Raw genomic sequence first — 12,482 nt, 5'->3', positions numbered from 1 at the left:
AGTATTTGTAGCCCTTCCAAGTATTAAAAATAATCTCCCAGCACAGAGGCCTCTTGGACCAGTTTTGTTACGTGTGTAATCTTTAAGCATAGAACAATATGCCTTGACTGCTTTAAGTGGACTAGAAAGGGTGGGTGGGTGGGTGGGAGAGAGAGAGAGAGAGAACGATGGTGATTTTAAAGGAAGATATTGGTATATGGATATATAGCTGGCATCTTGATCTGAAGCTATTGCAGATAGCTGCTCATGTGGTCTCGCTAAAAAAGTACTAAAAATGGGAAAAGCACTAGAAACATGAAGTTTCAGCTATATCTCACCTCAGGCAATTCAGTTTTGTTTGGGAGTCCTGGGAATTTTGCCTGGAATCGGAATTGTACAATAAGCAGTTTTTACAGCTTTCAGTCCCTTTATTGTTCCATTCTCTGATATTTCATTATTTATAATGTACTTGACACTTGTCTTGACACTGAAAGTAAATGCAGCTTTCCTGCGCAAAGGCATGCGAGCCATTTTGATTGCAAAATGTTCTCATCTGTCCTCAGCCAGTTTCCTTGTGGAGAATTGCATCTCTAGAATGCAGAGCAATGTGGCTGCTGAGGTATTCAGTGCGGCAGGTGTGCTGTGTACAGCTCAGCTTGGCTTATGCATATCTTTGAAAATGTCTCTTCCCAGCCCCATCCCTCCACCACAGCTCATGCATCACTGTAAGGGAGAGGGAGTTAAAACTGTTTCAGTGAATAGAAATTGCAGCTGAGTTTTCAGGCAGTGATGCAATTGTGCTGCATTGTCCCGGTAGCTTTCACACACTCCTTCTGCATTGTGAGCGACGGGAGTGGCTCTTCTGTTTATCAGGGAAATTAAATGCATGTCTTGGGTACCCACAATGCAACTGGATTTCAGGGAAGTGTCATCTTCAATGCTTGATGTGATGACTTAGTGAAACTTAGATTATTTCTTGCATGCCTAAGAGTCAAGTGTGATTTTGAATTCAGCATCTAACCAAATAACTATTGCTGCCTTGAAATATTTAGCAGACCAGCACAACCTCAGTGTGCAATGCTGTGCACATTGAACTGAGCCCAATCTTGTGAATATCTTTGTTTGATATGTCGTGCAAGTGTACATGATAGTACATTAAAGAAACCTCACAAAAAGATCTATCCCATGAGACAGTGTTTTGTAGTTATAGGCGCATTGGACCTGGAGACACAGGTTCAGATCCTTGGCTAGCTGAAACATATTACTCTGCTACTTTGTGATCTTCATCTACAAACTATATGTGGGCACAATTCAAGGTTATGGTTATTGCTTTTAAATGTATAAATGGATTGTAACTTGGACAGTTCTATCCCATACTCTCCAATCTGTATTGGAGATCCTGCTCCAGATTTTCCTGCTGGCTGAAATGGAGTGGATAAGCTTAATGGGGCAAGGTCTCTTCAATATCTCAAGGAGGCCTAAATGACCCCTTTATTTTCACCCCACCATTTCATTAAAGACATAGATTTTTAGGGAGACTTGGGTAGAGGCTGAGAGGACCCAGTCCAATTATCTGCTGTGCTGCTGGTGAACCTCATTATTCTGCTGACTGCACAGCTAGAGATTCACTATCAGCATAGCTTTGCAGTATACAGTTAATCCTGGTGCTTTCCGAGATGCATAAAGCTTGCAGTGACACCTATGTGTTTCTCAAAACCAGGCAGCTGATTATCTCTAAACTGCCAAGAAGACTTAAGAATGCTGTTGAATGCAATGAGAGCTTGTGTTTCCCTCATGCTAAATAATACCCTGCTGTTGTTGTTGTTATGGTTGTTAGACAAACTAAGAAAATATTGCATACAAGCATTGCGCTGCCAAGGTGAGAATGGAGCCCTTCTAGCTATAGATTTTTAGTGAGCTGAAAAGGAGGATACATAAGACGGTGTTGGAAGGGAGGCAACTGAATGTGCTGACTAGGGCAGAAGCGTGAGTCTGTTGTAAAGAAAGGGTTGTGTGGCGGGCATGATCAAGTTTAGTGAGGTGAGCATTTATCTGTAGAGCTGCTATTTCACATTTCCGCAGGTGTTCATAATGCAGATGCTGTATCGTAGTGTTGATTGTCATGGAGTTCCAGCTCAGTGGGAGGACGAGTGGTTTGAAAATGCTCTTTATTGCCATCACAACTGATAGCCTTTTCTTAGACAGAATGACTTGGCCATCAAGTACCCTTTGCTTTGATCTGCTTGTTCATTTGACAGATCGATAATATTTGAATTGCACAGCATATTTTGAATAAGACACCTATCTCTTACTTTTTGTGCATGCATGTCTGTAGTGCCTTGGCGGCGGCGGCATTATTATTATGATTATTATTATTATTACTACTTTAGATTTGGCACAATATGTTGTGGAAATGGCTTTGCTCCAAAAACAATCTGGAGATAGAGGCACATCTGATCAAGCAAGCATGCATACCATTTTACAGTGGTACCTCAGGTTACATACTCTTCAGGTTAGATACGCTTCAGGTTAAAGACTCCACTAACCCAGAAATAGTACCTTACGTTAAGAACTTTGCTTCAGGATGAGAACAGAAAGCGTGCTGTTGTGGCGTGGCAGCAGCGGGAGGCCCCATTAGCTAAAGTGGTCTTCAGGTTAAGAACAGTTTCAGGTTAAGAACGGACCTCCGGAACGAATTAAGTACGTAACCAGAGGTACCACTGTATATGCAGTAGTCCTAGAATCTTCCTCTTAACCCACACGCTCCAAACTAGCACTATCAATTACTACTTGTTGTGTGATCCACATTCCTCTGTGCTTTGAAATGTCTCTGCTCTGGGCAGAGGTAAAACATATTTCTCTCTGCTAATCAGAATGGCCCGTGTAGTTTTTTTCTAAGGAATCTGATAGAGAGCAAGATTTCTACTACATTTCTAGTAGTAAATGCTATGTAGTGATACTCATTCCAGATACAAAGAGCAGCCCGAGTTCCGATTTGATGCTAACAATACTAATAACTGGATGGGGAAAGTTCAGAGAACCTATTTATGCAAGTCTGAGCTTCTTGGAAGAAAGGTGGGATACAAGTAAACAAAATTAAATGATGGAATAACAAAATAAAACCCCATATAGTCTTGTCTTGTTGCCATGTCCATCACTAAAGTGGAATTATGAACACCAGCAGCATTGTATGAATGTACAGATAATTACTTCTTTGTGCAGCTACAGCTTATATTGGTACAAAATGTGTGTGTACACACACATATTATACGTGTAAAAAATTTAAAAATACCAGCCTGGTAGTTCACTTGATTCGAAATCAGGTTGTACATATGAAGGTATGGTGAGGATCCATCTTAATTATCTTCTCTCTCTTTTGTCATTTCCCCACCACCTCCCTCTCAGCTGAAACTTGAAGACCGGTCAGTGGTACCTCGGGATGTTGTCAGGCACATGGGCTCAAGGGTAAGTGCTGCTGTTTTGTGTATAGTCGCGAGAAACCAAAGCCTAGTGTTTCAGTAGTAAATTAGTAAATTGCAGTAGTAAATTGCATAGTCTGAATCTGCAACATAGGAAATACTTGGCTTTGAATGTGATCAGACTGTATTGCAGTGTCTTAACACATTACAGCAAAGCTGCAGCCAAAGCCAGCCATATTAATATGCATCTTGTGCATTGAACCTTTTGGCCAGAATAGCAGTGTCAGCATTGGAGGTGCATTGCTGTAAGCCTTTCCAAATGACGCTGTGGCTCAGATGTTGATTTCTGCAGAGAGCAGTTTGCACCATTACTCAGAGTCCTGGAACAAATGTAGCTATAAAATGAAAAGGTAGATTTAATGGTACTCTTTCAGTTTGTGTCCGATCAGTAGCCTTATTCAGGATTTAGTAAACACTCTTGTTCTCTTTTCCATGGCAAGATGGTAGCATGAAATCCTGAGTCGGGGGTTTGATTGTTTCTTAACTCAATATCAAACTCAATATTGAAAACGCATCTGGATTGGGTGAGGGCATTTAGGGGTGATACTGAGGGACACAATGCACCTTGCATCTAATTTGCACAGTTCAGTTTCACATTTACTTGCCTTGCATGAACACTGAGGGTACCAAACACTAACCAGTGTTTGTTATTCTCATGGTGGAGATGCCTTGTGAACTGTTGAAGAGGGATTCAACACTCTCAGCCTTGTTTTGTCACCCCAGTTCAGACGTATGAAGTTAAATATTCTTGCCTTCCATCATATTTTTTTTTAAAGACATGCAACACAATATTCAGATGAAGAAGAGAACAATACATGTGCTAGGATGCTTGAGTATGTCTGTACTTGCCAAAACAAGTGACGTGTAGTAGCTAACGTTGGAAACACTCTTCCTGGAACCCTTTTTGAGGTTTCTTTCAACTGCTTTTGGTGATCATGAATTTCTGAACCCCAGCTGATTTAAAGCCACCCAACTCATGGTTATGTTGCAGTTAGCACTTTTGTGTTTATTGATTGTGTTCTCAGCAGCTGCAAGATATTCTATACAGGGAACAGCGAGTATATTACCTTTTTAAGAAACAAAATACAAAGCATTATGTTGGTAGCATCATCCAAATGTACCTTGCCACCTCAGACCATGAGCCGGCCTTGGTCATTTTTAAAGGGGGAGAGCAAGACACTTGAAGAATGGGAGAAGGAAAAGAGTGGCATACATACAACAAAATAGCTTGTACTTCTCTGAATCACAGTCCTGACTTGTATTACAAGTTAATGCAAGTTAATGTGCCAGTTGACCTGTATTACAGTCAAACCTCGGGTTAAATGTGCTTCAGGTTGAGCGTTTTCAGGTTATGCTCCGTGGCGACCCGGAAGTAACGGAGCACGTTACTTCTGGGTTTTGCTGCTCGCGCATGCGCTCAAAATGACGTCAGGCGCATGCGCGGAAGCAGCGAATCACGACCCGGAGATGCGGGTTGCGTTCGCTTCAGGATGCAAACGGGGCTGCAGAACGGATCCCCTTCGCATCCAAAGATACCACTGTACAAGTTAAAAGCCCAGCATTGGGAGTCTACTCATTTCCCAGAAACCCAGAGCATTCCACACCCCACCCCACGTTCATGTAATGTCCAAAGACTTTCTGGGCCACACTAGTTCATAAAGGTTCTCCTCTTCCCCTTTGGAGTCCTCCTTCTGGATGAACAAAGACACCTATTTAGCAATGAGAGCAATTTTAAAAATGTGTTTCAGCAGTAGGTGGAGGAAGGGAGAAAAGCATCATGATATGGTTAGTGAGCTAATTCATATATTATAAAGCACCAACCCTCCGAAGTGTGTGTGTGTGTCTATGTGTGTTTCCATTAATAGACCCTGATGTTTGGGAACAGCTACAGAACCCAGCCATCAGCTGCATTTTGTAATGGACTATGCTCATTAATAAATAAAAATAGGTTATTACAGCAGCTGCCAGTTGACTAAGAATTAGTTGAGTTATGAGTTAATGATGCATCTGGGTTCATATCCTCTTCCTCAGCAAGCCAAACAGTATGCAGGCACAATTGAGCTTTTCTTTACAGGCTCAAAGCGACACAATAAACAAGGCTTATTTATTAATTAATACTTTGCTCTGATATTTGTTCTGCAGATAGCGGGCAAAATATCTGACATTTCTGCAGTGTTTGAAAGAGCACAATACCTGAATATTGTTACATTAGTCTTATCCCCATATTGCAATATAGTGAGGTTGAGAGAATACCGACTTTCTACAGAAATTACTACATTACTTTCGTTCAGCTTGTGGGTAAAATGAAGAGACCAGTCTTGGTCTGAGAGCTTACTTATTAGGCAGGTACCATCTAGATTAGCAAGTAAACTTTCTGATGATGTACAGGGGTCCCGAACTTGCAGGGAAAGGAACCTATATAAACTGGGTTCCAAAGAAGGTTGACAGGAGGTCAAGCAGGCAAAGAATGCGGACTCAATAATTCTCTTAAGAAAGAAGGCATGAAAGGGACTCTGTTTTTTGCTTTTTTTCTTGGGTCTTGAATTTGTGTTCTGTTGATAAATAGCAGGTGAAACTTTCAGGGCTGTCTGTTTGTGCACAACTTGTGTGTCCTGCAGTTGAAAAACCTTTCGTTCACCTTTCCAGGACAGCCAGTGTGGAACAGTAATTGATGTGAATATAGAGTGTGCCGTAAAACTGGTGGGGACCAACTGTATCCTTTATCCGGTCAACAGCAAAGATCTTCAGAATATCTGGGTGAGTGTGTTTAATACTACTTATCCTCACACAGCAGGAAAGCTAACAACTTAACAGATTTAATCAGGAACAGGCAGGGATGATGTTACATCCCCTGATGTGAGTGGTTTCTTTTAACAAGACTAGAGTCTTCTCTGAAGAGAGTAATGCTTCTAAGCCCGACATGAGATGCAATTCAGAGACCTGAAGGACTGCTTACTACCACATAAACTTGTCTGCACATTAAGATGTTAGTTGTAAGGCACTTCCCTGGATTCTCTTATATGGATTATGACCTTTTTGGTTGTAGTATCCTGACTCTGGGAAGCCTTTCCTGGGGCCAAGCAAACCTAATTTGTCTGGTACTATAAAGACAAAGTAAAAGCCCTCAAAAAAACTAATCCCAGTTTGTAACTGGCTTAGTTCTCTACTCTGACTTAATTTTAAGGAGTTCTTTATCTGCTGTCATACTTTCTAATTGCTTTTAATTGTTAATCTCTGTAAACTGCTGCCCTGGAACTTTTAATATTGAAGGGTGGTATATAAATATTTGAAGTAAATGATGCAATATTTGCATTACAGCCGCACTTGTTCTTTTCTGAATACGTTGCTAGCTTCTGTCAGACTGAGCAAAGGCTTAGTCTATAACAAATGGGGTGAGAAGTTCCTGCATAGTGATTAGCTGGGACGATCACTTGATCAAGGCAGTCCCACGGCAACAGCGTGATCCTGAGCTACAGTACAGTTAAAACATGGTGTTAGTAAAATCTTTAAAGGAACAAAGTATGCACATAAAAAATGTACAGGAACTGGCTGCCTGTAACTTCTGAGTTCGTTTGTTCATTCTAGATATTTCCTACCTTTATTTCATTTTTTACTGTTTTTGTCAAAGGAGGCAGGGAATGGGTCTACAAAATGGTTTTGGCTATAGTCTGAAACCTTCCCAAACGAATATAAATATTTCTGCTGGCATTCTTAACAAGGCAGAGAGATGCAACTCCGAATTGATTGTAAGAAAGAAGGGCAGTTACGCTTCCTCAATCACTTAACTGTGATTGTGAGATTACCCTGGAGTTTACCCAGTGTACTTGATATGTTACTGTTCATCTTTGCCATGAAATTTGTCAGCAACACACTTTTCCATCTACCCAATCTTGTAGTATGGTGGGGTGGCGGAAAAACCTATTTCAGTAATCTGGGAAATGTACAAGTGTTAAATTCTTTTATATGCCGGATGTACCCTAATCCTGAACTTCAGTTCATTTTATTCCATGAGCTGAACAACGTTCTCTAGTTGTGACTATATGAACCAAGGAAGCAGGCATCATAACTTTCTTCTACCCCTCAGCCTTTCATGTACGGTGACTGCATTGCCTATGACTGGTGGCTTGGAAAAGTGTATGATTTAAAGAACCAAATCATCCTGAAGCTCTCTAATGGTGCCAGGTATGTCTGTTGCTTCTGTTACAGAGCATGCCTTTAATTTCTTGGTTGAGTAAATGTAAGACAGCCTTCCCATATGTTTTTTTAATTATTATTTCAACTCTCTTTGGCTATACTGGCTTGAGCTGATGGGAGTTGTCATCCAAAACAACTGGAGGGGGCGCCGGGTAAGGGAAGGGTGGCAGATTTCAGCTATCCTGTGCACCTTGACTTCATGGTCAAGTCCCATTAAACTTGATAGAACGTCTGCATAAACACTCACAGGACCGGGCAGTTATATTGCTAAAGATCTTCCTATGCTTGTGCGCTCAGCTATGCAGGCAAGCATCTGAAAACCCCCCCCCCCCAAAAGAGACTGGTTCTCTGGACTCAGGTAGTTTGGTATGAGGAGAGATGCTGCAACAAATACCCAGGTCCCACATCTTTAACACATTAAGCCTTTAAAGTTAGCACCTTGAATTTGACCCAGTAAAATATAGGCCAGGTCAGTGAACCTGATCAGTATCTCCCCCTTCTTCACATGTGTAGCCCAACTTCGACAGCTAGACAGAACCACCCACCAGTGAATCATCAGATGTCACAATGGCAACAGGTGATTGACACCAGACAAAGCTCAAAGCAGGTTGCTGCGACTGTCCATCAGCTGATCGTTGGTGACAGGGAGCCCCTTTGGAGTCTCTGCAGGGGGGCAAAATGTTCCTAAAAATTGAGCATCATGCCTTCTGTGGAGAAAGCAGTTCACCTTCAAGATGCTTCCTCCATTGGTTTGAAGAAAACTGCCTTCTCTGCAAAGAAAAAAAGCTCAGTTTTTAAACTGATTTTTTTTTCCCAGAGAAAGCAGTTTGCATTCAAAGCATTGGAGGAATCACTTTGAATCTAAGCTGCTTCCTGCAGTCCCCTCAACAGCACTAAGGAGATTCAAAAAAGGGAGGGGGAACCTCCCTTTCACAGCCAATTCCAGTTGATTGTTGAAGCTTTGGCCATGCAGGGCTTTCTTCAAGCACAGACAATCAGCTGATAATGGGGGGGCGTCAAAGTACATGACACAGGACTTTGCAGGTGCCACCAATTAGCCGAGCCCCCTTTGGATCCAGCTACAGCTTTACTGGTCCTACACCTGATGTCATATATTACATCAGGCAAAGGGCAGATAAGTGAGACTTGGGCAAAAGGGACTGGTGGGCCTAATTAGGCCTTGCAGACTGCAGCTTCCTCACCCCTAATACAGGCTGCCTGTGCAAATCCTACAAAATTGTCATAAGGAATATGATAGTTTGCCCCTGACCTGTAACATTTCTCAAAGCATCCCCGTATCTATTCCAGGTTAAACACATTGAATAGTACTTTTAAAATGGAATGATATCCAATATTTTCCAACTGCATGGCTTAGTGTTGTTAAATCTAGATATAAGAGCATGCTAACACATATTTGCCACTAAGAAAGTAGTGCTGACTCTTGCAAAATCTGTGTGTGTGTTTTTAACAATTATTGCTTTTCCTTAGGTGTTCTATGAGCACAGAGGATGCAGCAAAGCTCTATGATGTCTGTCCACATGTCAGCGACTCAGTAAGTTCCCTCTCTTTGTTAGAATAGTTCTCAGTTTGTAGAGATACCTTTTATCATATGGGCCCCACTTGTGGGGTTCACATCAATCTGATGGATTATCCAGTGTTGGAAATTTGGAGGTAAGGAGCAGGCTTTGTTGCTACCACAACAATAGTAAAGTGCCTCTCCCCCACACAGTGATTGACAGCCTTCTATTTATGTGGGAGAAAGTACATATTTTCATATAAGAATATTTATTCATTTTTTTACAAAAATTTCTGTACACCAGCATCATCATAATCATCATTATTATTGCTACTTATTTATTTACTTATTTACTTATACTCTGCCCATCTAACTGGGTTGCCCCAGCCACTCTGGGTAGCTTCCAACAGAATATATAAAAATACAATGAAACATCATTCATAAACAACTTCCTGATACAGAGCTTCCTTCAGATGTCTTCTAAAGGTTATATAATTACTTATCTCTTTGACATCTGATGGGATGGCATTCCACAGAGTGGGTGCCACTGCTGAGAAGGCCCTCTTGCCTGGTTCCCTTAACCTCACTTCTCGCAGTGAGGGAATCGCCAGAAGGTCCTCGGTGCTGGATTTCATTGTATGAGCCGAACGATGGGGTTGGAGACACTACTTTAGGTATACAGTGCAGAGGCCGTTTAGGGCTTTCAAGGTCAGCACCAATAGTTTGGCTCCAAGTACATTTCGAAGCACAATTCAGTGTGGGTCTTTCTGGACCAGTGTACTGTAATATGGTCCCGGTGGCTGCTCCAAGTCACCATTCTGGCAGCCACATTCTGGATTAGTTGTAGCCCCATATAGAGCACAAACACAGAATACATCATTAATCAACAGATCAGCTTACTCTCAAATGGTGGACCAGGACCCACCAGTGGGCCTCAGTACCACAGCCTCCACAGCCCAGCCCCCTAACTACTGTAGCATGTGTGAAAGGAGAATGGAAAAAGTTGCAGGTGATGGGTACGTTTGAGTACTTTTGAGATGTATATGGGAAGGGAAAGGTATAAAAGGAAAAGCCCACACCTAGAACCTCCAAATCAGCCTAAAATGTAGAGGCCAAGTCACAGTGCCTCCAAAAGCAAAGTCTGTATTTAATTTGAAACGCCTTACCAAAAGGAAAATGTTATAGCAAAGTATTTAGCAATTTGCAAAGATGGATTGGATATCAGTAGAAAATGTCAGTAAGTGCTCTTGAGTGCCTTGTGGCGGTTCCCTCATTACAAGAAGTGAGGTTACAGGGAGACAAGCGGAGGGCCTTCTCAGTAGTGGCACCCCCCTCTTCAGTGGAACGGCCTTCCATCAAATGTCAAGGAAATAAACAACTATCTGACTTTTAGAAGACATCTGAATGCAGCTCTGTATAGGGAAGTTTTTAATGTTTGATGCTTTACTGTGCTTAATGTTTTTAATTTGTTGGAAGCCTCCCAGAGTGGCTGGGGCAACCCACTCAGATGAACCACATACAAATAATAAATTATTATTATCACATTGTTGTTATTACGGGTGTCAAAAAATATACAGCTCTCACACTGTTCAGATGTCCACCTTGCCTGTTTGAAATTCCCTATGTTAGGAACAATTGTTTTGACCTTTATAACTAGGGAAATAGAGCCGCTGAATGCAAGAACTCCAGAAGCCACTGAAGATAATTCAATCATATTTTCATGGTAGATTTTCCACCTGCTACTTGGTACTGAAGTAATTCAAATGAAACTAGGAGCTGTTCGTTTCTAGTACCTTATGATGTTTCCTCCACTATTCATTATCCTTCGTACCTAAGATTTCCCTGGTTGCCTTAGAAACTGCTGTTGTGGTTGACTGTAGCAGAGAAAGAGCACTTCAGGACCAAGGAATCTTAGAACAAGTTCTGTTCACTTAAGAATTTTGTTAGTGACTAGCATTGGACCCGGAACGCAGGAATCTCATTCCACAGGGACAAAATGTGGTCTTAATCATACCTGGCTCTGACCTGCACTTCTCTCTTGTATTGCTTCTTCTTTTCAGGGCCTCTTCTTTGATGATTCATATGGCTTTTACCCCGGGCAAGTTCTCATTGGCCCATCAAAAGTCTTCTCGAATGTGCAGTGGCTTTCAGGAGTGAAACCTGTTCTTAGCACAAAGAGCAAGTTCAGAGTGGTGGTGGAAGAGGTATGGCTCAGTGAACTTGACTGTGTTAAGGGATCATCGCCTTGCCTGGAGTTTTCCGTAAAACAAGCTGCCTTGTGTCCTTTGAACCAAACGTGATGAAAAAATATTCTACAAAAGTTTAGGATCAATAATTGTTTTTAAATTATGTACAACTCGTGAGTGAGGACCTCATCTATCATTTGTGCTTTGGTTAAACTAGAAATGACCCCATTTTCACTTCGACTCCCTGATTGGTTCTTTGATTTGAGTCCCCATTCAAGCCCAGCCATGAAAGATCTGTATAATGAAAATAGCCTTCATTTTAGATTGTATCAAGGTTGGTATATGAATGGAACAATCCTCAGTAAGTGATGCCAGCTTGATAAAAAGCAGGTTTGTTTGAATTGTTTCCAAAAAGCAAATAACTGCTTCTTCATGCTATAGCTACTTAGGTCTGATACGGTTATGCAGCACCAAAACCAAGATAATAGTCCTAGACAAACTAAAGGCATTCTGTGCGTTGGACAAAAGATACCAAAGTATGAGTGTCTTAACAACTTCAGTAACAAAATGCTACTTGATATTTAATCTCGTGAAATTTTCTAAAACCATTCTCTTCTCTCCTCTGCCTTGTTTTCCTTAGGTGCAGGTGGTGGAGTTGAAAGTGACTTGGATCACTAAAAGTTTCTGTCCTGGAGGTACAGATAGTATAAGTCCCCCACCGTCTTTAATCACCCAAGAGAACTTGTCTAGGTAAGGAGTTCTTCATATTAATACCCTAAAAGCACTCCCCCATTAAATTACTTTCTGCGAGAAGGCTGCTACCAGAAAAGCAATAGTTTACTTGGATGAAAACAAAGTTATTGCTATAGTATTTAGTGCAAACATTTGAGGTGGGATGGTGAATGATCTAATAATCTGAAAAGGATGTGTGCAGCTGTTTGTGTGCTGTTACAGAGCAAAAGGACTTTAACAATCTGCTTATTTTCCTCCTGCACATTCAAACTTCATAGTATGCTTCATATAAGAGAGCATTCCCCTTTGTCCTGCATTAACAAATACTTTTGCACTGTTGAATTAAGCCTAAACCCATGTAAAATGAGGAAGTACTGTCATTGTCTCCTAAACAGT

General features: G+C 41.4%; 1 protein-coding gene across 2 annotated transcripts in view; it reads left to right on the top strand.

Annotated features, from left to right (window-relative positions):
* Positions 1 to 12,482, top strand: part of UBE2O (ubiquitin conjugating enzyme E2 O) — a 60,841-nt gene that overhangs the window by 26,634 nt on the left and 21,725 nt on the right. For both annotated transcript variants that reach the window (XM_081897532.1, XM_081897531.1), the window contains exons 2-7: positions 3,385 to 3,444; positions 6,105 to 6,215; positions 7,543 to 7,640; positions 9,141 to 9,204; positions 11,229 to 11,372; positions 11,995 to 12,104. In XM_081897532.1, the coding sequence (XP_081753658.1) occupies positions 3,385 to 3,444; positions 6,105 to 6,215; positions 7,543 to 7,640; positions 9,141 to 9,204; positions 11,229 to 11,372; positions 11,995 to 12,104 (587 nt within the window). The remainder of the gene's footprint in view (positions 1 to 3,384; positions 3,445 to 6,104; positions 6,216 to 7,542; positions 7,641 to 9,140; positions 9,205 to 11,228; positions 11,373 to 11,994; positions 12,105 to 12,482) is intronic.

The sequence above is a fragment of the Podarcis melisellensis genome (genome assembly GCF_964234715.1).
Source record: "Podarcis melisellensis genome assembly, chromosome: 2".
NCBI classification, from domain to species: domain Eukaryota; kingdom Metazoa; phylum Chordata; class Lepidosauria; order Squamata; family Lacertidae; genus Podarcis; species Podarcis melisellensis.
Note: the sequence above shows the minus strand (reverse complement) of the source record. Positions and strands in the feature narration are given on the sequence as shown.